Genomic DNA, 25,227 nt, shown 5'->3' on the forward strand with positions numbered 1-25,227 from the left:
CAGAAAAGAAAATACACATTACAGAAAAATTTATCAGCAACTACTGATAAAAAATAAGTATATGTTACTATCTCTAGGTAAAATAATTTCTGGTTAAGAAAATGTATTCAGGGGATACTTGGGTGGCTCAGTTGGAGGAGCTTATGACTCTTGATCTCAGACTTGTGAGTTCAAGCCCCACATTGGGTGTAAAGATTACTTAAATAAAAAGCTAAAAAAAAAAAAAAAAGGAAGAAACAAAGCATATTCAGACAGATTAAGTGCAGGGGCTTTTTGAAAATGTAATCTCACTTCAACTTTTAGAAAATGAATGGATTTTCACTTTTTCTAGCCTTCCACATTAAGAAAATAAAATGGTTTTGGGTACCTGGTTGGATCAGTCGGTTAAGTGTTAGACTTGATTTCAGCTCAGGTCATGATCTCACAGTTCTTGAGTATGAGCCCCCATCTGGCTCTGAGCTGACAGCACAGAGTCTGCTTGGGATTCTCTCTCCCTGCCTCTCTCTGCCCCTCTCCAGCTCACTCTCAAATAAATAAATAAATAAATAAATAAATAAATAAATAAATAATAAATAAAAAACCTTAAAAAAAGAAAATAAAGTGGTTCAAAGTCTTGAGTAAGATATTTGAGTCCTATTTCATTATCTTAAATTCTGGTATAGCAACTTAAGAGGTCTAAAAAATTAGCCTCCCAGGAAAAGTTGATAAGCTGATCATGGGATTCCTGCTCTTACCATATCCTAATGGAAATCTTTTCTTACAAACACTTGTGGTGGTTTTGTTTTTGTTTTTTTGTTTTTCCAAAGGAGAAGGGAAAATTTAACTTGGAAATGGGGGAAAAAGGAAAAAGGCACAATTAGAAGACTTCTAGAATGTGTTGTTTATCTTGACTTATACCATTTTTTTGGTAAATTCAATCATATTAGATTTTACCTGAATGTGGAATAAATTTGTTATGTAAATTCATTTGTTTTAGACATTTTAGGAATAGCTATGTTAATTAGTTTTATTAACATGTCAACTCCATTGTATTTTGCATGTCAAGGAACCCTTTGGGTTTTTTTATTCCTGACTTTATTAAAGGTTTGAGAAGACAACAGGTATCAGTCTGACAGTCATAGATCACAGGAAGGAGTAAATAAGAGAAATGCTAGAAAAATCAAGCAGCATCTCAATTCTCCAGAATAGTCTTCACAGAATGGCATCATTATAATGCTGGAAATGAATTCACAAATTTCACACACCTTAGTGCTGGTTCACAAGCTCCTCAGGTGTTTTCCAGGTACAGCCTAAAATTGGCCCCTGTATTTGTTGGGCAGTATGGGACTGAAGAGACACTGGCCCCTCCAGGTTGGTAGGTCGCAGATTTAATAAGCAAGGGAACTTACATACGAGGCTTGTCTTCAGAAGTTACAAGATGAGTAGGTCTCCAAATCCTTCCACAAAATCTCAGGTTCTATGTAGAGGCCTTAACTGGGTTCAATCATGTATACCGTCCAGATATTCTCAGCACCACATTATCTCAAGGTTATGTCCTTGGGGGCACTTTCTGGGAGTGGGGAAAACAAGTAGAACCCACATTCCAAGAATAGGGAAGTGGGTGAGGAGCTTCACAGTCGGTGAGTTCAAGCCCCTCGTCGGGCTCTGGGCTGATGGCTCAGAGCCTGGAGCCTGCTTCCGATTCTGTGTCTCCCTCTCTCTCTGCCCCTCCCCCGTTCATGCTCTGTCTCTCTCTGTCTCAAAAATAAATAAACGTTAATAAATAAATAAAGTAGACCTCGCTCTTACCTCAAGTTTTTGAGTCAGATAACCTATTGGCCTATACTTTATGTATTTTTTTTTTTTTTTTTTGAGAGAGAGAGACAGGGTGCAAGTGAGTGAGGAGCAGAAAGAGAGAGAGAAGAGAATCCCACAAGGGGCAGAGACAGAGAGGGAGAGAGAGAAGTGGGCTCACCCAAAGCAAGACTTGAACTCAGGAACTGTGAGATCATGACATGAGCTGAGGTTAGATGCTTAACCGACTGAGCCACCCAGGCACCCTATATGCCTATACTTTAAATGTAGACACTACAGAGAACCTATCACAAGATTCAGACAAGGGCCACAAAATTTTAGCTAGAAATTACAGGTTCATTTTTTTTTAATTTTGAAAAAGACACACTAGACAAAACAACCAGGCATATCAATTTTTGTTTACACACACACACACACACAGGAAATCACATGAAGAAGAAACATAGTAAGATCTTTGAAAACAAGGCTGCTCTTGAACAAATTTCTGATGAAATACAAAACCTTGTTTAAGTGTCTAGGAAACGTTAATGTTCAAGATATTACGACCACTCTTCTATATCCCATTTGCAAAAGTAGCAAAATAGGCTTCAAAACATGATCCTGGGTTGTTCTGGCAGTTTTTTGGCAAGAATCCTGCTTCCTTATGAACAAGTACTTTGCTCAGTCACTGTGTTGAGGTCTTCTTGTTAAGGAGTATGATGAATATAAGGATCAGTGAACCCTGGTGATACAGAGAATGCAACAGCATAAAAATACTGATGCTTACATCTTTTTTTAAAGCAAAAGAAACCACCTGTGGCTTAGTATTAGCAAGTATTATTATGCCACTCTCTTTTTTATATGTACAATAATCTCAAGCAAAATATGTGAGCATTTTGTAAGGGAAACTTCTAAAAGTTTTAGATAACAGGGCTTTTTCTATTCTTTGTTCTATCTTCCTTCTTTGCCTATTCATAAGGCTACCAGAAGTTTCTTCATGTCTCAGGGTCTTGAACACCTCCTCCCCTCAGGTTTGATACGTTTGGAAGATTCGTAGGATTCAGCATATCATTGCATCCATGGCTATGATTTATTACAACAAAAGCACACAGAGTAAAACAGCAAAGGGAAAGGTGCATGGGGCAAAGTCCAGGGGAAATCAGGTACAACCTTCCAGAGTCCTCTGCTAGTTGAGTCACACAGGATGTGCTTAATTCTCCCAGCAACCAAGGCAGAACATGTGTGAAATGTTGTCTTTCATGGAAGCTCATTAGAAATGCAATGCCCAGGGTTATTTTCATGTGCTGGCCATATGTACTTTCTGCTTAGCATGTACCAAAATTCTAGACTCCCAGAAGGAAAGGTGGTCAGCACAAACCACATTGTACAGGGGCACCTGGGTGGCTCAGTCGGTTAAGCATCTAACTTTAGCTCAGGTCATGATTTCACAGTTTTTGAGTTTGAGTACTGCTTCAGACTCTGTGCTGACAGCTCAGAGCCTGGAGCTTGCTTGGATTCTGTGTCTCCTTTGTCTGCCCCTCCCCACCTCGTGCTCCTTCTCTCTCTCAAAAGAAAAAGCATTAAAAAAAAAAAAAATAAGACCCCCACCAAAAACCACACTGTACAAACACTTCAGTCATAGCGAGCAACTCTTATTAGTGAGATTGGGAAGGGAAGGAACCCTCCTGAAATCTTAAGTTCCCAGAAGCCAGCCAAGCAGGCTTTATAAGCAGGCCTTTCATAAGCCTGCTACATTTGCTCTTTTGTACGCACTTAGTAACTTTCCCACAGGAAAAATCAACATACGTTCAGATGCAAGAAGACTCTTCTAATTCAGAAACAAACATTTACAAAGATATAATAGGGACACCTGGGTGGCTTAGTCAGTTAGGTGTCCGACTCTTGATTTTGGCTTGAGTCATGATCCGTGTTGGGCTCTGCACTGACAGTGCGGAGTCTGCTTGGGATTCTCTCTCTCCCTCTCTCTCTCTGCCTCTCCTCTACTTGTGCTCTCTCTCAAAATAAATAAACTTTAAAAAATAATAAAAAATAAAAAGAAGACATAAAAGGGTCCACTGAGTGAGATATAGCTAAGGCACTCATGTTAATAAATTGTCATAGTTGTATTTGATCTTCAAGAGTTTTACTGTAAAGTAGAATGAAAATATATGAAAAACAAAGGAAAACTCAATTTGGTCTTAATGAAGTTGGAATCTTAGTGCTTTTCAATACAAAGAGGGCTTTTTCAGTATTGCTAGCAGCAGAGCTTATGAATGCCCATATTACATACAACTGGCTAGAAACAGACTTTGCATGACTACATGTAATTAAGCAAAAATAAACCATTGACAATCACTTGGCATTAACAGTTTGGATATGAACTTTAGAAGTAAAAGGTAAAGATGGCATTATAGCATCATGTTTATGAAGATAATTTTCTTCAGCTAGTATTTTGGGGATAAAAAAGGAAACTTCCTTTTGTTGTTCTTGCCACTTGAGTATATTCTCTGCCAGTTCTTCTGTCTCAGTCACCAAAATATCCATTTGTGCTAAAGCCTTGCTCTGTAACATTTGAAAGAAGGGGAAAACAGGAGAAATTACATCTGTCATCAATACATCAGTATTATATCATAAATGGTTATGATAACAAAAGTTTACACCGGACAATTTCTAGCCCCTTAATACAAAGGCTTCTTAAAATTGTGCTCTCCTCATCTATTACAGCACACGTGTTTTCTTTGTGAGTTCATTTCTCTTTTGTCTTCAATTATCACTTCAAAGCAGATGACCCACAATCTATATTGTAAAACTTATCTCCTTCCTAAAATTCAGTCCTATATTTCAGCTTATTGAAAATCTCCACCTCAATGTACATTTAAGAACGCAATTTAACTGCAGTTCAACAATGATTAAAGGTTTTCTCTCTGTGCAAGGCATGTCAGAAAACAAACTCATTAGCTTTTTTGATTTCTTGCTCCTATTCACCCTGGAGTCACCAAGGCTAGATACTTTATTACCTTGGATGTGTCCCTTGTCCAAAGAGTAGACACATTCTAGGAATGTGACATCCCAAATCTCAAAATCTACATAATCCTTTGTTTATCTATGCTTTAAATCTTTTATCTGAATGCCTGTATTTATTCTCCAAGTTTCTCTGCCATTGGTTCCTCTGCACAGTCCTCTAACCTACAGCTTTAATGTGCACAGAAAACACCTGAGGAACTTATAAACCGTGGATTCAGATTCTGAAGGTCTAAGGTGAACGAAGCCTTCAATTCTGCATTTCTAACAAGGTTTTAGGTGATGCTGATGCTGTCTGCGTATACTTTGTGAGACTCCATCTATTCTATCCAATATTTTCTCTATTAAAGTATAATTCTGATCAAGTCACTTCTCTGTGTCCTTCTCTAAAAAACAAAACAAAAAACTATTTAAACTGTTGACTGTTCCCCAGTACTCAGATAGTAAAGTCTAAACTTCTTAGTCTGGTTTTCAAAGCATTCCATAAACTAACCCTGAATTAATCTCCCTTTCAATACCTTTATGTATCAGCCAAAGTGGAGTACCACTCTTGCCCCAAACTACCAGTGCTAATTTTCATATCTTTCTTCACACTGCTGCTTTGGCCCATACTATTCTTTCTGATGCAAAATTCACTGATTCTTCAGGTCACTAGTAACTACTATGTAAAACTTTATTAAAATATTCTTACCCCACTCTACTCCCAATCTCCCTAAAGTACAAGCAATCCCTCCCTTTTCTTTGCTTAATAGACAGCATCTTCTTTATAATTCTCTGCTGTATTCATGGCACAAAAGTAGTATTTTAAAGTAGAAAATATCCTACAGGTTTCTCACTAAATCTTGAGAATTTGGGAGCAGGGATTGGTTATATCCGTTTATCTCTCCTAACACCTATAGCAAAGCCCCTAGCACAATAAAAACAACACATATTTATTAAATATTGGAATTTTGGAATAAAACACTGTAAAATGACTTCTAAAAAAGCTTAAAAAAGAGAAAGCATCTTAATTAAAAAAAATAATTCATTCAAGGGTGTCTGGGTGGCTTAGTCGGTTAAACATCGACTTTGGCTCAGATCATGATCTCGGGGTTTGTGGATTTGAGCTCTGCATCGGGCTCTGTGCTGACAGCTCAGAGCCTGGAGCCTGCTTTGTATTCTGTGTCTCCTTTGCTCTCTGCCCCTCCCCCACCTCAAAAATAAATAAGCATTAAAAAAAATAATTCATTCAGAGTATTAGCCATCAAAAAGTTAAACAAAGAGATCACACATTTGAGCTTCTACTATAAAAGATCTAAAGAGCCAAATGCAATATAAAGTAGTTGAGGTACTTAAATGCTACTGTTAATACTCACCATTTTCTTTAGATTTTCATCTAAATGAGGGATATTTCTAATTGTTTCAAGATGGTTTTCTAATCTTTCAATGAAAGTCACTGCCAACTCCAGCAAATGTACCATGTATCTGAAAGAGGGAGAAAAAAGTCAACTATTTTCTTTTTAGTTATTTTGTGTCCCCCCTTTCCCTTTAATTAGGATTTTTAATAAAAGAGAATTACAAGCAACCCAGTGAGCCAATAATAACTGTTCTGTATTCATGGAAATACCAGTGATAAAAATGTCACTCTCTTTCACTTTAAGCAGAAATTAACTTGTCATCCAAACAGAAAAACAGAGACAACACTAATCCAATCTGGTACCCAGCCTAATAGACAAAACTTAATGTTAATCATTTTCTCATATAAGTAAAGAAATTTCCCTAGATTAAATCTCATTCCATTTCAATCTACTCATTTTCAGTGAAGGGTGAAGACAATAAGGATAAATGTACTTGACTGAAACAGGCTACACGTAAAACCACTTTGAATCTTTGCATTTGCAAAATGCTTTAAAATCATTACTTACTTTTTCTGATATAATATACAATATACACATTAATGGTATTTTACTGTACCGAATAGATACTGAATATACCCTCATGAATGGAATTTTTATATTTATTCTTTTACCACAAGATAAAAAAATCCGACACTTTTTTTTTTAATGTTTATTTATTTTTGAGACAGAGAAAGACAGAGCATGAATGGGGGAAGGTCAGAGAGAGAGGGAGACACAGAATCTGAAACAGGCTCCAGGCTCTGAGCCATCAGCACAGAGCCTGATGTGGGGCTTGAACTCATGAACCGCGAAATCATGACCTGGGCCGAAGTCGGACACTTAACCGACTGAGCCACCCAGGTGCCCCAAAAATCTGACACTTAAGAGAGGTACTATTGACTTGCTTGGGCTTATCCAATAAGGCACAGGTGGAGAAAGTTATCAGTCAGATCCCCAGATGTTTGCTTCTTTACTGTTATTTATGATTATACTTGCAATACTCTTATGGGGAGAAGAGCAACAGAAAGCATGCCCATTCTATGGATTGGGAAACAGAGGCTTAAACAAATCATTTGCACAAGGCTTTGAAGCCTACAAACAGCGGAAATGAGATCAGACTTTTTTAAATTAGAAAGTGACTTTTCTAATTTCTTTCTTAAAGTCATTATCATCATTCCTAAAACACAGTGGGCAAAAGGAATGCCTTTCTCTTCACCACAGCTTAACTGTTTAAAAGCAAAAGGTTTTCTTTCTGGTTAAAGTTAATAATAATAATTAATGTTAACAGATACAATCACTAATATATTGTTTAATGAATTAATCTATGAAACAACTACTCAACATAAAATGCCCTCAGGAAACATGTGTAACTATTAATTTCTACTTTTTTAAAAAAAAGTTTATTTATTTATTTTGAGAGAGACAGAGACAGTGCAAGTGGGGGAGGGTCAGAGAGAGAGGGAGAGAGAGGATCCCAAGCAGACTGTCAGCAGAGTCTGACGCTCAACCAACTCAGTCACCCAGGTGCCCCTAATTTCTACTTTTTAGTTTAACCTGTGATAAACAGCTTCAATAGGCAAGTTTTCCTGGCACATGGGTTTCAACAGTCTTTGCCGCAGGGACCTCTTTTCTTTTAGCACCGCTTCCAAATGATTATTCATGTTTTGCAGAGCATTACACTTCTGAGCTACATAAACCAGAAACATTAATTATAGTTAGCAATATAATATGACAAGTAAGTTTTAAAAATCACTAATAATTCTTTGCTTTGATCTGACTCTACCAATGTCGAAAATTAACCCATTTCCCTCCTAAATATCTCCCCTTTGCTATCTGTAATGCCCAAACCAGTTTACTTTCAACGATTTTCTCTTACTTTGCTGACAACCAAATCCAGTGCTAAATTCTTTGTCTGCATTGTTTAACTCTACTCCTAGTTTAGTTTTTATAGCCTGCCCCGTATTCTTCACATAAAATCTCTTTTCTCATCTTGGCCTCTAATATATCTTTTTAAAGTTTTATTTATTTTATTTATTTGAGAGAGAGAGAGAGTGAAAGTAGGGAAGGGGCATAGAGAGAAGCTAAGAGAGAACCCCAAGCACTGACAGCCTGGATCTTGCCATTGGGCTTGATTCCACAACCCTGGGATCATGACCTGAACCAAAATCAAGAGTCAGACGCTCAACCGACTGAGCCATCCAGGCACCCCTCTGCCTCTGATATTGTACATTCATATTAAAACACAAACATTTCTCTTACAAGCTATTTCTGATTATTTCAATATTTTGCCCAGAATTCAGTTAATGGCTGCCAAATGCCTCTTTTTTCAAATTTTTTTTTTGAAAAAATTTTAAACTTACAGAAAAGTTTCATTGAACTCCCACATACATTTCACCCAGACTCACCAACTGTTAACATTTAGCTACATTTTTATTTCTTCTTTCTCCACATACCCATACATGTATTTTTGCTGATCCATTTAAGAGTAAGTTGTAGAGGGATGCCTGGGTGGCTCAGTCAGTCAAGCATTGGACTCTTGATCTCGTCTCAGGTCATGATCTCACGGTTAGTGAGTTTGAGTCCCACGTCGGGCTCTGCACTGAAGACATGGAACCTGCTTGGGGATATCTCTCTCTCTCTCTCTCTCTCTCTCTCTCTCTCTCTCTCTCCCCTCCCCTGCTCTCTTGCTCTCTCTCTCAAAATAAATAAACTTAAAAAGAAGAATAGGGGTGCCTGGGTGGCTCAGTCAGTTAAGTGCCTGACTGGCTCAGGTCATGATCTCACAGGTCCTGGGATTGAACCCTGTGTCAGGCTCTGTGCTGACAGCTGGGAGCCTGGAGCCTGCCTCAGATTCTGTGTCTCCTTTTCTCTCTGCCCCTCTCAGACTTACTCTCTGTCTCTCAAAAATGAATAAAGGTTAAAAAAAAAAAAAAAAAAGAGTAAATTGTAGATATCATGAACTTTTACCCCTAAAACTTGAGCATGTATTTCCCCAAACAGCATTCTCTTATGTAATCACAAGTGTCAAATTCAGAAAATTTAACATTTTTATAATACCACCAATATATAATATAGTCTATATTGACACATCATCACCAAGTAACTCAATAATGTCCCTTAGAGCAAAAAAAAATTTTTAAGTTTATTTATTTTGAGAGAGAGAGAGAGAGAGAGAGAAAGAGAGAACATGAGCAGGGGAGGGGCAGAGAGAAAGGGAGAGAGAGAATCCCAAGCAGGCTCCACACTGTCAGTGCAGAGCCCGTTGTGGAGCTTGATCCCACGAATTGTGAGATCATGACCTGAGCCAAAATTAAGAGTCAAACACTTAACCAACTGAGCCACCCAGGCACCCCAGCAAAAGAATTTCTAACCAAGTATTCAATCCATAACCACACCGTGCTTTGGCTATCATGTTCCTTTACTCTCCTTTATTTTTTTTTTATTAAAAAAAATTTTTTTAAATGTTTATTTTTGAGAGAGACAGAGACAGAATGTGAGTGGGTTAGGGGGAGAGAGGGAGACACAGAATCCGAAGCAGGCTCCAGGCTCCGAGCTGTCAGCACAGAGCCCGACGCGGGGCTCAAACTCAAGAGCTGTGAGATCATGACTTGAGCGGAAATCGGATGCTCAACCAACTGAACCACCCAGGCGCCCCAAGTCTCCTTTATTTTTTTTTAAAGATTAAAATTTTTTTTTTATTTTTAAGTAATCTCTATGCCCAACATGGGGCTTGAACCTACAATCCCTAGATCAAGAGTTGCAAGCTCCACTAACTAAGCCAGCCAGGCACCCCTAGTTTCCTTTAATCTGGAAAGTTCTTCGGCCTTTGTCTTCCAAGATTTCCTGAAAAATTTCTTTTAAGTTTTTTTATTTACTTTGAGAGAGAGAGAGCACATGCACACACAGGGGAGGGGCAGAGAGAGGGAAAGAGAAAATTCCAAGCAGGCTCTGTACCATCAGTGTGGAGCCTGATGCAGGGCTCCATCCCAGGAACCATGAGATCATGACTGGAGCCAAAATCAAGAGTCCGATGCTTAACCAACCGAGCCACCCATACAGCTCTAAGCTTTCCTGAATTTGAGGAGTTCCTACCTTGGTCACTTATTATGCTATATGCACTAGTCAAGCCAATAGGACTTCTATTTCAGCACAGAAAAGAAGACTTTAGTAGCTTTGGGGCAATACCTGGAAAAGTTATGGTATATCATAATTTTACTGCCTGGTGTTTATTTAAGGTAATCCAAGAAAAAGTTGAAATTCCAATGATTACCCATTTCCTCAAATACTTACCCAAAAAGGAAGGATGAATAACATCTGCTGCATCTTTTTCTAGTCTTAAAAGTTCAATTTCCAGGTTTTTCTACATTAGGAAGAAAAATAACACTTAGCTCATGCGGAATGCAGCCTGAAGGCTTACATTTTGGCAAAAATGGATAGTCTTTAACCTAGGAACGCTGCAGGGAATGGGAGGCAGAATTTGTTACGAGAGCCTAGGGGATTTACTGCAGGTTTTTACTTTGGTGTTTAAGCCCTATTGCTGCTACTGCTACGACTACATAAATAAACACGAATCCAGTTATGTGCTAGATGCTATTCTGAGTGCAAGAGAACTACTGCTGGAATCAATTACGATTTTTTTTTTCCTGTACTAGAAGCAGAAAGCAAAAAGTCCAACAAAATTTACCTGGTAGATTTCAGCTTGAATGTTTGTCATCTGCTGTAGTCTGGAGAAGTTCACAAAGCAAGAAGCTGATTTCTTAGATATATTTAACATCTCCTATTGATAAGTGAACAAAGAAAGCAGCAGTATGTCATATAAAAAAGTTTGTGTGCCTTGAAACAGCATGTCCACACACATAAAACATGAGGATTTATCATGTGCAACACTGCCCCTGAAAAATGAAGTACTGAAGTATAACAGTAGCAATGTGTATTTCCTGTTTTTAACATCTCTATCACAAATCTTTTGCCCAAATATTTAAAAAATAAGAAAAACAAGACTTAATCACTTTGTACTACTTCCTAAAGTACCATGCACATTATGTTTGTATTAGTGACAGCTTACCAGAGAAGGCTGCTAACAGTAAGAAGGTGGAGGCTGAGGTTGTTTGAGAATCACCTCTATACAAATCACCAAGACCCAGTCTCTGACCTTCCTGAGTCTAACATTAAAGGCTTCCCCACCATGGAATCACTTATCTGATGCATTAAAAGACCTCTCTATTGGCTAGAAGTCATTCATCCTGTGTCTTTTCACATTCTCATTCTTTTAGGCAAAGGAATGTTTTGTTCAGGTGTAATTATTTTTCTAAAAACCTTACCCGCCCTTCATCCTTTCATTTTATGCAAAATATTGCTTGCATATATAGCCACCTTAAATTGCAGGTTACTCCAGAATAAGAATATTGTTCATCCTTTCGCTTCATCCATAATTTTCTGTATCCTCTTCTCCTTTTTGAGAATGGTAGCACAGGAAAAACTTTAGAGATCTTACAGGCAAAGGATTGGGAAATGAAAGCCCATGAACTAAATGAACTAAAGTGACTGTTTTTGTGCAGCCCATAAGCTAAGAACAGTTTTTATATTTTTTAATGTTGGGGAAGAAAAACCAAAAGAAAAACAGTATTTTGTGACACATGAAAACTACATGAAATTCAAATTTCAGGATCCAGGATAAACTCAAGTGTACCCATTCATTTACTTATTACCTCTGGCTTCTTTCACACTACCACAGCCCAGTTGCAACCATATGGATCTAAAATCCTCAGATACTTATCCTCTGGCCTTTAATAGCAAAAATTTGCTAACCAATGATAACCAATTTTATAAGCATCGATTGAGTTAGGCCATGGAAGATTCAAGTATGGATGAAATAAGCTCTCTGTCCTTTAATAAGCTCATCATGGATGAAAAGGGAAAGGTATTCTTGTACTAACACATATGTGAGACGAAGGGGAAGATGAATCTAGAAACGTAGTTTCCTGTGTCATCATGGAAGATCTTGATAAATGCAGAAAATGAGAGCAACTGAAGGTTTTCTGGTGAAGATGTAACATGATCATATATGATACATATTTTAGAAACTTAAATATTGACAGTATGGAATATAAAACTGATGAGGCTGGGGGAAAGAAGGAATGGGGAATGACTACCTAAGTGAGTATGGAGTTTCCATTGGGGATGATAAAAAAAAAGTTTTGAAAAAAGTTTCACAACACTGTGATTGTATCATGCCACTGAAGTGTACACTTTAAGATGGTTAAAATGGTAAATTTTATGTTATGAGTATTTTACCACAATAAAACACTTAATTCTGGTAACTAGCCAACAAAATAAAACAAGTAAAAACAAACAAAAACTAGGGAAGAGATGGGACTGGAGGTTAAATATTTAGACAAGGGGCTACTACAGCATTCTAGGTGAGAAGATGAGAATGTGGAATAGGTCAGTAGCAGTTAAAAAGGAAAGGAAGAGAGTGCCTGGGTGGCTCAGTGGGATAAGCGGCCGACTCTTGATTTCGGCTCTGGTCATGCATGATCTCACAGTTTGTAAGCTTGAGTCCCACACTAGGCTCCCGGTTGTTAGCACGGAGATTCTTTCTCTCCCCCTCTCTCTACCCCTCCTCGACTCAAGCTCATGCTCTCTCTCAAAATAAATAAATACACTTAAAAAAAATAGGAAAGGAAGGCATAGATGTGAGTCCCTGGAGAGATGAAATTCATAAATCCTAGATGATATGGGGTACCAGGGATGAAGTCAAGTCAATGCTAACTCCAAGGATCCTGGCTCCAGTGACTGGACAGATAGATATGCCATTCGGTGAGGAAGATAACACAAGATATTTTACTGACGGCAAAACTGAGGATTGAGGGAGTAAAGCAGTATAGTTTAGCTTCATTCTATGTATATCATGGCTGAAATGAGGACAAATCTAATCCACTGCATTTCCATTATGTAAGTGGAAGGTAAATAAAAGTAAAACATCTCCCATTTCTCATTGTAACTTACTCGTTCTCTTATCTCTCCATCCCTCCCTGTGTATACACTAATCTTAACCACACACATGGCAATCTCGTAAACTGTTGGGTTCAACAGCAGGGTAATGGAGCTTAGCCAAAAACATGCAAGAGAAACCAGTGGAAAAATAAAAATGTTTGAGGGAGAGCCAAAAGGAGAGAGGAAAGAAAGAGTAGCCAAATTTCCTAGAAATAGAAATTCTGTTTCTATTTCTACAAATAGAAATTCTAACTATTTGAGGATTCTGACTTAGCCCTATATCTTTATTTTTTTTTTTAACGTTTATTTAATTTTGAGACAGAGAAAGACAGAGCATGAATGGGGGGAGGGTCAGAGAGAGAGGGAGACACAGAATCAGAAGCAGGCTCCAGGCTCTGAGCTGTCAGCACAGAGCCTGACGCAGGGCTCGTACTCGTGAACCACGAGATCATGACCTGAGCCGAAGTCGGACACTTAACCGACTGAGCCACCCAGGCGCCCCAACCCTGTATCTTTAAAAAAAGAAAAAAAGGCAAGGATTGGGGAATACAGAAAAGTCTTTACTGTTAATGACTGCCATTAAATATTATACACTTTATATGCCAGTAGGGTAAAGGGACAATGAAAATGAAAGGATCCTGAAAACGGGAGTCTGTTTAGGGTATTTCTGTTCATTCTGTTGCTAGGCACAAGAAGCTGAAGTCCAAGACTTTTATGTGCAATATAAAAATCCTGGGGCACCTGGATGGCTCAGTGGGTTGAGTGTCTGCTTCTTGGTTTTGGCTCAGGTCATGATCCCAGGGTTGTGAGATTGAGCCCTGTGTCCAGCAGAGCTGAGCGTGGAACTTGCTTAAGATTCATTCCCTCTCTCCCTCTCCCTTTCCCTCCCTCCCTCCCTCCCTCCCTCCCTCCCCCTCCCTCCCTCCCTCTCTCTCTCTCTCTCTCTCTCTCCCTGCCCACCCCCCCCCCACAAGAAAGAAAAAAAGAAAATGAATCCCAGTAACATTGTGCACATAATATATATATATATGTATAAACTTGTGTCTGTGGGCATACTTTCTTCTTTTTTTTCTGTCCTTTCTACTTGATACTGAATTCTAGCTGAGGGACATTAAAAGGGAGGCAGTATAGCAGAGAGTTAAGAGCAGAGCCCTTATAATGGGGGAGGGGCTACAGAGGGTAACACTGAGAAAATAACAGATATACAGTTCTATCTATATACCTGTGTGTGTGTTTGTGTGTGTGTATGTATTCAATAGAGCTGCTATGACTCACTAAAGCTTGCCAGAAAAAGTAAATTAAACTTTACTGAAGCCATCCTAGGGCATATATCAGAGCAAATACCCCATTTATCTTACACTTAACCATACCTTTCTTTCACTAAATCATTCCCCAATGGATAGATCAAAACAGAACAAAGCGCAAACAAACTATGTTTTCTGGAAGAGTTGTATCATATAGCAATTTTAAGCATTACTCTTAAAAAAAGTTTTTTTTAGTGTTTATTTATTTTTGAGAGAGAGGGAGAGACAGAGTATGAGCAGGGGAGGGGCAGAGAGAGAGGGAGACACAGAATCTGAAGAAGGCTCCAGGCTCTGAGGTGTCAGCACAGAGCCTGATGCAGGGCTCGAACTCAGGAACCAAGAGATCATGACCTGAGCCAAAGTTGGACACTTAACCCAACTGAGCCACCCAGGCGCCCCGCATTACTCTTCATTTTTAATGCACATTGGATGATATGCACTTAAGGGATAGACTAAAGAGATCCTATAACACATATGATTGTAAGATGGTCTTAAAGAGCTATGGTTGGCAAATCTTACCTGTAAGCAAAACAGGTAACTAATTAGTGCTACTTGAAGGACACTAGGAAGATCCTCTCCAAAACAACTTCCACCCCAACAGCTTACTTATCAACGCCTAAAATTCTCTCAGATGTTTATTTCTTCTACCAATACACTCTAGAGGGATAATTCCCAAATGTCTTACAGTATGAGTTTAACAAATTACTTTGTTACAGAACTAAACAATACAAGTGAGACTATTAGGCAATCCGGTAGGAAGAAAACCCAGTAGAGAAGAGAGGAAGGTGAGAACTGGGGAGTGCTGTAGTTAGGTTTTGCCTATTTTCCAATGCATTCATTTGTACCCCTTTCCTCCCCCCAAATTCATAAGGTCTGGTTACTGGAGCCTCAAGTAATCTATTAGACTTCAACAGAAGTTTAAACTTTCAAGATAGTTTCATAGTATCATCTATCACAGTTCATCTTAGAGATGATACAATGTGTCAGAAAAGGCAGCTCTGTGATCTATTTCACTAGTTGAGTGACCTTGAATAAATTTCTTGGTCTTCTCAGGCCTTAGTTTCTTCATCTTAAAAATAGTATATGGTAGAGGTGCCTGGATGCCTCAGTCAGTTGAGCATCCAACTCTCGGTGTTGGCTCAGGTTATGATTCCCGGGGTTTCCTAAGTTCAAGCCCCACAAGTGCTATGCACCGTCAGCGCGGAGCCTGCTTGGGATTCTCTCTCTGTCCCTCCCGTTCTAGCGCTGTCTTTGTCTCTCCCAAAATAAATAAATAAACTGTCTGCCTTGGACCCATAATCTCCCCCACCCTGTGTGACTCCCCTCTCTTCTACTGGCATAAAACCTGGTGTGTGTTCTCAAACTTTTAAAAAATTGAAAAAAAAAATAGGGCATGATAGAATTCTCTAATGATTCTTCTAAGTATACAAAGTTGTGTATTTTCCATAAACCTTACATCATGTTCATATAGCTAATCTCTGCGGATGATTTTACCTTTCTACTTTTCCGTTTCCTTTTTAGCCAAAATCCTCAACTTGCTCGTTATCTCAAAATTTCTTTCCCTCAATCTCACTTTCCCCATTTCCTTGTCACTTCTGCCACTTGTATTCCAGTATTCCCTCACATCATTAATTTCTCCCTCTATTGGCTCCTTCCCTTTGGCATATAAACATGTTCTTGCCGAACCTAAACTACCACCCCTTGGGCTAATCTGCCTCTTCTCTCACAATTACTCCTCTCCTCCATTCACATTCCAAGGTTTTTTCGGGTCTTTTTCGTATGTATGTATGTAAGCATGTGTGTACGTACTGCCTTTAAAGATGCATGCTTCATCCAAAATAATATAAAAACAGAGAGGGGGACAAAACATAAGAGACATAAATATGGAGAACAGAGGGTTACTCGAGGGGGTGTGGGAGGGGGGATGTGCTAAATGGGTCAGGGGCACTAAGGAATCTACTCCTGAAATCATCGTTGCACTATATGCTAACTAATTGAAATATATGCTAACTAAAAAAAAAAAAAAAAAAACAAACCTGAAAAAGACCCCAAAACTTTATTTAAAAAAAAAAAAAAAAAAAAGATGCGTGCTTCCCCTGACGCTCTTCTGTACCCAGCGCCTTCCAGCGAAAATATGCTTCAATACCTCACACCGACAAGCGTAGTTTGGGAACGTTTGTGTTGTAACTATTTATCCCCAAGCCTGGCACCCGTTACAATGTAGAGGAGGTAGCAATGGTGAGAAAAAGCGGGGAAGACTGGTCTTTATTATCTCTCAAGAACTGACCGAGGATAACTCGCCCGCAGACACTTGAAATATCATCTTCTTGGAGCCCCGCTTTCGCACCACCACTGCAGAACGGTCACCACTGTTGCCTGGAAGGGGTTCCAACGGCATCTACTACAGTACGGCCCCTAGCCAGCACTCTCACACACACTTCGGCAGCCCAGCACCACCACCACCTCACAGCCATCTTCTGTTGCCACCGTCTACACCCCCTTAATGACGCCATCGCCGCCCACGCACCTGAGTGACCAGTCCCGAAGCTACGAAACGGTCCAGCAGTAGCCCCGCAGCATTTGGCTCGGCCGCGCGGTCCCAGGGGTTCGCAGCAGCCATGGCTGCAAGCCACCCCCCGGATTGGCGCGGAGAGTGAGTGGAACGCACTGTGAACGCGCCGCGCAGCTCGATGACGTCACAGGGCGTTTCTTCCCGGGCGGAAGCCCGGGGAGCGCATCCCGGGAGAGCGCGGGCCGCGGGTCTTCCTTTGCTGAGCCGACTGTGAGCTGCGGGGTAGGAGGCGAGTCCGGCGCTCTCCGATCATTCGTAGGCTCCAGCGGCGTCCAACCTCGGAATAGCTGTGAAAGCTGCTGGACCTGGTGGTCGGGTTCTCTGTTCTCCCTTTTCTTCCTTGCCACTTTTAGTTGGCCCCCAAGATCTAGGAGTCGGCAGGAGGTGACAGCTTGGGAACGAGACCCAGCCCAAAGGCGAATAGGGTGGCTGGGTGTCTGAACTGAGCGGTGACAGCTGTGCTTCCTTCCTGCAGGGACCTGAGCCGCGGCCCTAGGATGGGAAACAGTGCCCTACGCGCTCATGTGGAAACCGCGCAGAAAACTGGTGTCTTTCAGCTTAAGGACCGTGGGCTGACCGAGGTGAGACTGGGAGGGGACCGACCAGGGAATTTAAAGGGAGAGGGACGGCGGGGGCGGTGAAGTTACTCGGTGAGGGATTCTCCGCGCTGTGAACCCCTTTCTCCAGTTCCCCTCAGAGTTGCAGAAGCTGACCAGCAATCTAAGGACCATCGACTTGTCCAACAACAAGATTGAGAGCCTACCGCCTATGATTATAGGGAAGTTCACTCTGCTGAAGAGCCTCTCCTTGAACAACAACAAACTGAGTATGGCTTTGGCGCCTGGGAAGCTTTTGCTAGTGACCAGCTGTTAAGAAGGGTGGTTTTCTCTTACAAGCTGATTTTTGTTGTTGTTATGAAACCGTTCTGAGAGCTCAAGACGCAGGAGAAAGTCAGAGTCCTTAAAGCTATCTCTTCTAATTACACCTACAAGCCTCCTCTGGTGGTATAACGATTGGTACTGGCTTAATTTGGACTTCAAAGGGAAGATCGTCTTTAGGATGTAATGTAAACAGAGTTAATTTTGCTGCTAATTTAGAAAGGGGGATGGAATGGGAAGGGGAGGGCCTTACAAATCCCATAAAATTGCCGTCGGATTTTGCAGAGGTCCCTTTACAATGAGCCCAATATATGCATAAATGCTTTCCTGCATTTTGATGGCGCCCTCACTTTCTGAAGACTGCGTTGGTAAAAATGCAATACTTAAAAATGGCACAACATGTAGGAGTTCTATATGTGTTAACAGGAGGTATATCAGGTGGTCATATAGTTTTTATAAATTTCATCAAAGGTGTTTTTCAGCTGTATCAGATTCAGGTTTTTAATTTTTTTTCATTGCCAGCTGTTCTTCCTGATGAGTTATGCAATCTGAAAAAACTAGAGATGCTAAGCCTAAACAACAATCACTTGAGAGAGCTACCATCTACCTTTGGGCAACTGTCAGCCCTCAAGACCCTGAGCCTCTCTGGGAACCAGCTGCGAGCCCTACCACCACAACTCTGTAGCCTAAGGCACTTGGATGTGGTGGATCTCTCCAAGAACCAGATTCGGAGCATACCTGACACAGTGGGGGAGCTGCAGGTCATCGAACTCAATCTCAACCAGAACCAGGTCTAGAGCTTAAGAGTTTTTTCCTACAGCATGTGGGTTATAGTCTCCTGTATAATCTGTTGTTCTCTAAACTGTAATTGTAGAGCTGGGTATGAGGCTAGATGAGAGGTGCCGTCTATAGTCTGTACTAATTTTAAAGGCCAAAGTGCCATGGAATTAGTTGAGACACTGGGTGTGTTGTGTAGGTGTTTTTTAAAAGAGTGGGATAGGGGCGCCTGGGTGGCGCAGTCGGTTAAGCGTCCGACTTCAGCCAGGTCACGATCTCGCGGTCCGTGAGTTCGAGCCCCACGTCAGGCTCTGGGCTGATGGCTCGGAGCCTGGAGCCTGTTTCCGATTCTGTGTCTCCCTCTCTCTCTGCCCCTCCCCCATTCATGCTCTGTCTCTCTCTGTCCCAAAATAAATAAAAAACGTTGAAAAAAAAATTAAAAAAAAAATAAAAATAAAAGAGTGGGATAGGTAATGGGGTGAGATAATTTCAAAAGTTAAACTAATGTCTCATAAATCTTGAATTCTTCAGATCCTCCCCAAATATGCCTCTAATCATCCAGCAAGGAGCTATGTCAGGTAGAATAGAAAAAAGGCTTTATTTTTTTTTTTTTTTAATTTTTTTTTTCAATGTTTATTTATTTTTGGGACAGAGAGAGACAGAGCATGAACGGGGGAGGGGCAGAGAGAGAGGGAGACACAGAATCGGAAACAGGCTCCAGGCTCCGAGCCATCAGCCCAGAGCCTGACGCGGGGCTCGAACCCACGGACCGCGAGATCGTGACCTGGCTGAAGTCGGACGCTTAACCGACTGCGCCACCCAGGCGCCCCAGAAAAAAGGCTTTAATTCATAAGTTCTTGGAGTTGGACAACAGAGATAATTCTTTGTCCCTTTTTTGACATCTTTGTCAAGTGTGTCCTGCTTTTACTGAAAAGTCACCCCTAACAGGCTTTCTGGTAATAGCCCATTTCCTTGTTTAGTTGTACAGCTTTAATTGTAGTATTTGAAATTTATTTCCATTACTTTGGAAACTTTTTGGTTAGTATGCATCTGACTGGAGAAATAATCTTTGGTCTAGACATAAGTCTTAGTGAAGCATTAAACATAGACTAGGTGGCCTTTAGTTTTTTTTTTTTTGGTGCCTACACTTCTAGATTTGCACAGTCCAATCCAGCAGTCACACGCTGCTATTAAAATTCATTTAGATTTTAAAATTAATTTCATCTGATGCCACTAGCGTATTTCAAGTGCTCAAAAGCCATATGTGGCTACCTTATTGGCTACATATAGAACATTTCAATCACTGCGAAGCTTTATTGTACAAAACTGTTCTAGATTGTAATAATCTTACATTATGATGAGATTCAGTCTGTCTCTGTGGAGATTGGCCTCACCTTTTCCTTTACTCTTGTACGTTCTTGAGATTTTTGGAGAAAAATTATATTTGAAAAAACTTTTGGAAAAACATGGTTCAGCGACAAGTACTGGTTGCACACTCATTCCATTCACCCAGGCTGATGCCCTGTAATCACTGGTTCTGATTTTAGTGTGCACCAGATTAACCAGAAGAGCTTGTGAAGAGATCACTGGGTCCCCACCCTCAGTGTTTCTGATTCCGTAGGTCAGGGGTTGGGTCTTAGAATTTACATTTCTACCAAGTTCCCATGTGATGGTCTGAAATGATACCAGGCAGAGTAAATATAATTTGGTGACTTGGAGCATTTAAAGGGAAAAAGAGGTGAATGAATCAGAGACAGTTGCTTGAGTGCCTAAAAGAAGATTAGAGCTACGCAGAATGGGCATGCTGAGTTGATTACGATGGTGACTCATGCAAATAGAAATGTTTTACTAAAAATTGGACACATGGGCACCTGGGTGGCTCAGTCAGTTAAGTGACCGATTTCAGCTCAGTCTGAATCGCATGATTCGTGAGTTTGAACCCCACATGGGGCTCTGTGCTGATTGCTCAGAGCCTGGAGCCTGCTACAGGTTCTATGACTCCCTCTCTCGCTGCCCCTCCCCCACTCACACTCTGTCTCTCTCTCAAAAGTAAAAAACGTAAAATTTTTAAAAACTGGACTCATAGGAGTAGACGTGAGCAGATATGAACGTAGATACAGACTTTCAGGTCTTGACAGAAGTGATGAACTTTAAGGATGTGAAGAGATCCTTAAGGATGAACTTGAAAAAGATCAAATATTAAATATTAGAGACTACTGCTTGAAAAATGTTCATAGGAACAAGGCGGGGGCAGCCAAAAACCAGGAATAATTCAAAAGAAAAACCTAGTTCTTAGGTACAAAAGGGAGTTTCAAAGAAGTGGTAGCAAATCCAATGGGGAATGAGTACAGTGAAACCTTAGCTTTGGTAGTATAGTGGTCAGCATCTATGTACAAATAAAACATTGGCAGTAAATGCACCAAAATGTTTATGATGGCAGATTGGATAACTTTTTTCTTTAAACTTATGTGATCCTCAAATTTCCTATAATGAACAGTGCTTTTATTAGAACATTTTGTTTCTAAAAAGCCACTGGTGACCTTCAAAAAGCATCTTTTTTCCAAAAAAGTGGAGGAGGAGTAACAGAAGCTGGATAACACAGGCTTCGGGAGTGAGTAGGTAGTGAGAAAATGGAGGCGGTAAAAGAAAGAACTAGGACAAATGGTCACGTTTTTGTTTTAATTTAGTAAAAAATAATAACCATTATAGTAGTGCTTTTGCTTTTTCCTATGACTCTTTTTTGTTGTTGTTCAATAGATATCTCAGATCTCAGTAAAGATATCTTGCTGTCCTCGTCTTAAAGTTCTTCGCCTGGAAGAGAACTGTCTTGAGCTCAGCATGCTTCCACAGAGCATCCTCAGTGACTCCCAGATCTGTCTGCTTGCTGTGGAAGGCAACCTTTTTGAAATAAAGAAACTTCGAGAACTGGAAGGCTATGATAAGGTATGTATTAGTGTACTTCATCTCTGTCCCAGAGATGAGGACAGTGAAGTAACCCCCATGAATGTATACCTACAGGATATATGCATAATCCTGTTTACATCAACAGGATTTATTCCCCAATTTGGAGGTGGATTCTAAGAAGCAAATGGTATTGTGCCAAGACCACTTTTCCTCCAGACAGCTTATTGTAAAGCCTCTTTGTTTTTTGATGAGTGTCCCTGTTAAAATATATGTTAAAAAAAAAAAAACAACCCAAACTATGTGTTTTATATTTGCATTTACAATAGGTTGATTTTGCAGGGAATGAAAAAGAACATATCCAATAAAAACCTAAGTGAAAATCATCATATAAAATCCTAATTAAGGGTGGCTGGGTGGGTCATTTGATTGAGTCTGACTCTTGATTTCAGCTCAGGTTGTGATCTCCCTGTCGCAGGATCAAGCCCCACATTGGGCCTCCACACTAAGTGTGGAGCCTGCTTGGGATTCTCTCTCCCTCTGTCTCTCTCTGCCACTCCCCCTGCTTTCTCTCACACACGCTTTCTCAAAATAAATAAAAATTTTTAAAAATCCTAATTAAAAAAAGGCTAATTTTCGCTTATGCCAAGATACCACATATTTTTCTTTCATGATTTTTAGTACATGGAGAGGTTCACGGCCACTAAGAAGAAGTTTGCATGATGTTCTCCAGGAGCATGGGAACCATATAGGACACTGACTTGGAATCTGTTGCAATCTGGCTGAATCAGAGGCTCCTGTTGTTGTCAAGGATTATCTGCAGTAAGGAGATGATACTCCAGATTATATTTTGCTCAATGATCTTTTTCCTTTCCACGACTCGTCTTAAGTAAGCTAAAAGAAATCAAGAGACAATAAGAGCCTTCCATTTTGAGTCATGGATAGGGCAGAGACAATGTTGATCATCAAAACCATCATTAGTCTGCCTTTAAGAAACCAGTAGCTAGTTGCTATTTATACAGTGAAGGGATGCTACCCGGTAACAGAATCACTCCATATCACAGCTTGAAATTTCATGTTTAGTTTCAGTGTATGGGCTTTCATAAAGTTGACTGCCATTCCACCTGTGTTAACATTTTGTATTTTTATGAAATTCAAATAATTTGTGAGAGGCTACTATGGTTAATCTAAGGATTTATGATTTCATTTCAGTCCATCAATTCAATTGCAGTGTTTATACTTGGAATTTAGAATGTACATAAATATGTGACTGTCTTGTTTAAAAGTGTACTGTCAGAGAAGCACCAATACAACACTAAGAGATGTGTCCCCAAGGCTGCAGTAGCAAATTTTTTACTATTGCAGGTGCCTTATTGGTAGAGAGCTTTGAAGAGCAAAAACCATATATGCAAAACTTGTAAGATACAAAGGGTTTTAATAATCAAGATTTTCCCGAAACTTTGTTAGAAATAATGTCTTATTTCTGGTAATCCTTTTCCCTTTTTGTATTTATAATTCTAATCAAATTACCAATCAAAAAACTATCTGTATAATATTTTAAAATAACTATGTTTATAAAGCTTATTCTCTGGGTGAGAGAATATACTAAATAAAGAATTTTTAATGAACTTTGACTGGAGAAAGGGTTAATCCTTCTTCCATCAAAGGAAGAAGACAGGAGAAAATTTAACCTGTATGTGGTTCTTTGTTTGAAAGTAAAGTGATTAGGAAACATTTCATGTTCTTGTTAAGGTCGCAGGAGTACTGAAATGCCTTCATGTGACCGATAAGCATTTCATTTTGCAGTACTGGAACCATGTTTTTATTGAGAAACTAAAATTTACAAAGGTATATGATTTTATGTTGTTACTGACATGAACATTTAGATAACTACCACTCTGTAATTTTCTGAGGTTTTGTCTTTCTCAGGGCAATTTAGCGTGTATTGTCAGTTCTTCTTTTATAAACCTAGTTTAACCATTAAGCCAATAGATCACAACAGCTTAGTGTTTAAACTATATGAAGAAGTCTCTCTGACCCTAAATCTGATATGGATATTCTCTATTTTCCATGTTATTTTCTGTTTCTCATCATGGGGAAGGATGGGCTGCCAGTTTATCATTAGCAATTGAGTTTGGCTTTTTATAAACTTTAATGCTTAACCTTTTTGATCTACTAAACAATGTTTCTCTAAATTTTTTTTATCAGTACTTAACATCTAATAAATCAGAACTTATAAATAACTTAAATGTCCCCATTTAATTATTAATTGGAATTAAAAAAAAATCCCTCCTGAGAATCAGTGACTGCTAGCTTTCATAACTTGGACCCAGCCTTATTTCCAGATACCCCTTCTTCACTCTCATGTGCCTGCTCAGTCACACCAGATTATTCTCCTTAAACCCACAGTGCAGGGTCTCTCCTGTAATTTGCCTTTACATTGTTTGCTCAGTCAGGAATGCCCTCTCTAAAATGCTCCTCTCTAAAACCCATTTTAAGTCTAAGCCAAATTAATTAATCCCCCATCTGTTATGATAGCACTTCTCACATTCTATATTCATCTGTCCCTTGTTCGAACGAGCTACTTGTGGGCAGGAGCTATGTAAAGTAACATGCTCAGATTTATAGTGCACAAGTATTTAGACTTAACTATGAGCTGACATAATGAAGTTGGTTTACTAGTATGTGGTCTGGAGACCCATATTCTAGTTTGGCCACCAGCCCTAAGTCACCCACATTTTTTTAGAGCTTGGTTGGAAGTCATTGTAGTATATTAAGATCATGGGCCTTGGAGTTAGAAAGATCCTGATTTGAATCCACAGTATTTCATTTACTACCTCTGTGAATTTGTGCAATTCATTCCCATCTGTAATATGGGGAATACCTCCTAACGTTTCAAGTATGAGGATATGGTAAAAAGATACATAAGGCATTTAGCAGAGTGCACACAACAGAGTAAGCAATCAATAAATGCTGCCATTTATTTCATCTGTAAGGCATTAAAATAGAAGTTAAGTTATATAGAAATGGAAGGCTTGCAGCAAATAACTACATTTAAAAGGATAAAAACAAATGACTAGAGAATAAGGAACTTGAATACCAATCTGAAAAATACAAATCTGATTAGGAATGTAATTGGATAACCTGGAATTTTAGTAAGAGTGACCTAAAGAAAATAACATGTAAAGAGATGAATTTTGGGGCACCTAGGTAGTTCACTCAGCTAAGCATGACTACTGGTTTAGGCTCGGGGTTGTGGTCTCAAGGTCAAGCCCCACGTTGGGGTCTGTGCTGGGTGTGGAGCCTGTTTAAGATTCTCTTTCTCCCCTGGGGCACCTGGGTGGCTCAGTAGGTTAAGCATCCGACTTCATCTCAGGTCATGATCTCACGGTTAGTAGGTTTGAGCCCCGTGTTAGGCTCTGTGCAGATGCTGTGTCTCCCTCTCTCTGCCCCTCCCCTGTTCATGCTCTGTCTCTCTCTCTCTCAAAAATAAAATTAAAAATAAGAATGTTTGGGTTAGGAGATTCATAATTCACGCATGACATGAAAAGATCTAGAGTTGAAGTGTAGTAACAAGGATGAAGGAAGTGTGAACGAAGAAAAAATAGGTACAACTGTTGGGGATAAAC

The 25,227-nt window shown here is 39.7% G+C and overlaps 2 protein-coding genes across 12 annotated transcripts; one reads left to right on the forward strand and one right to left on the reverse strand.

The window, feature by feature from the left end:
- Positions 1 to 2,844: 2,844 nt before the first annotated feature.
- Positions 2,845 to 17,130, reverse strand: HAUS2 (HAUS augmin like complex subunit 2). Of its 7 annotated transcripts, XM_030318397.1 has the most exons (7): positions 16,998 to 17,032; positions 16,758 to 16,846; positions 10,855 to 10,947; positions 10,461 to 10,530; positions 7,725 to 7,857; positions 6,150 to 6,258; positions 3,965 to 4,335 (listed from the first exon to the last, which is right to left on the reverse strand). In XM_030318397.1, the coding sequence occupies exons 2-7, from the start codon at positions 16,791 to 16,793 to the stop codon at positions 4,126 to 4,128; spliced, it is 651 nt and encodes a 216-aa protein (XP_030174257.1). In that variant the 5' UTR covers positions 16,794 to 16,846; positions 16,998 to 17,032; the 3' UTR covers positions 3,965 to 4,125. The 7 variants fall into 7 exon arrangements, with proteins under 7 accessions (XP_030174255.1, XP_030174257.1, XP_030174254.1 ...); XM_030318395.2 differs by lacking the exon at positions 16,758 to 16,846 and having other exon boundaries at positions 2,845 to 4,335; positions 16,998 to 17,130; XM_030318394.1 differs by lacking the exon at positions 16,998 to 17,032 and having other exon boundaries at positions 16,758 to 16,883.
- A 39-nt stretch (positions 17,131 to 17,169) lies between these two features.
- On the forward strand, positions 17,170 to 24,716 carry LRRC57 (leucine rich repeat containing 57). 5 transcript variants are annotated; one of them, XM_030318405.1, is made up of 6 exons: positions 17,170 to 17,264; positions 17,518 to 17,623; positions 17,730 to 17,868; positions 18,443 to 18,711; positions 21,455 to 21,640; positions 22,280 to 24,716. In XM_030318405.1, exons 2-6 carry the CDS (start codon positions 17,540 to 17,542, stop codon positions 22,319 to 22,321), a joined length of 720 nt encoding a protein of 239 aa, XP_030174265.1. In that variant the 5' UTR covers positions 17,170 to 17,264; positions 17,518 to 17,539; the 3' UTR covers positions 22,322 to 24,716. The 5 variants fall into 5 exon arrangements, with proteins under 5 accessions (XP_030174265.1, XP_030174262.1, XP_030174266.1 ...); XM_030318402.2 differs by having other exon boundaries at positions 17,177 to 17,426; XM_030318406.1 differs by having other exon boundaries at positions 17,179 to 17,271.
- Positions 24,717 to 25,227: the final 511 nt, after the last annotated feature.

This window comes from Lynx canadensis, chromosome B3, assembly GCF_007474595.2.
Source record: "Lynx canadensis isolate LIC74 chromosome B3, mLynCan4.pri.v2, whole genome shotgun sequence".
NCBI lineage: Eukaryota > Metazoa > Chordata > Mammalia > Carnivora > Felidae > Lynx > Lynx canadensis.

What these genes read in the sequence shown, in the direction of transcription:
- HAUS2 (XM_030318394.1), bottom strand. Translation starts at nt 16,868, where the DNA reads ATGCCGTTGGAACCCCTTCCAGGCAACAGTGGTGACCGTTCTGCAGTG. An exon ending in CTGCGGGCGAGTTATCCTCG is followed by an intron (nt 10,948 to 16,757) that starts GTCAGTTCTTGA and finishes ACTTATCAATAG; the next exon opens with GAGATGTTAAATATATCTAA. An exon ending in ATTGAAGCTGTTTATCACAG is followed by an intron (nt 6,259 to 7,724) that starts GTTAAACTAAAA and finishes TCCCTCTTTCAG; the next exon opens with ATACATGGTACATTTGCTGG.
- LRRC57 (XM_030318405.1), top strand. Translation starts at nt 17,540, where the DNA reads ATGGGAAACAGTGCCCTACGCGCTCATGTGGAAACCGCGCAGAAAACT. An exon ending in AGGACCGTGGGCTGACCGAG is followed by an intron (nt 17,624 to 17,729) that starts GTGAGACTGGGA and finishes CCCTTTCTCCAG; the next exon opens with TTCCCCTCAGAGTTGCAGAA. An exon ending in TCAATCTCAACCAGAACCAG is followed by an intron (nt 18,712 to 21,454) that starts GTCTAGAGCTTA and finishes GTTGTTCAATAG; the next exon opens with ATATCTCAGATCTCAGTAAA.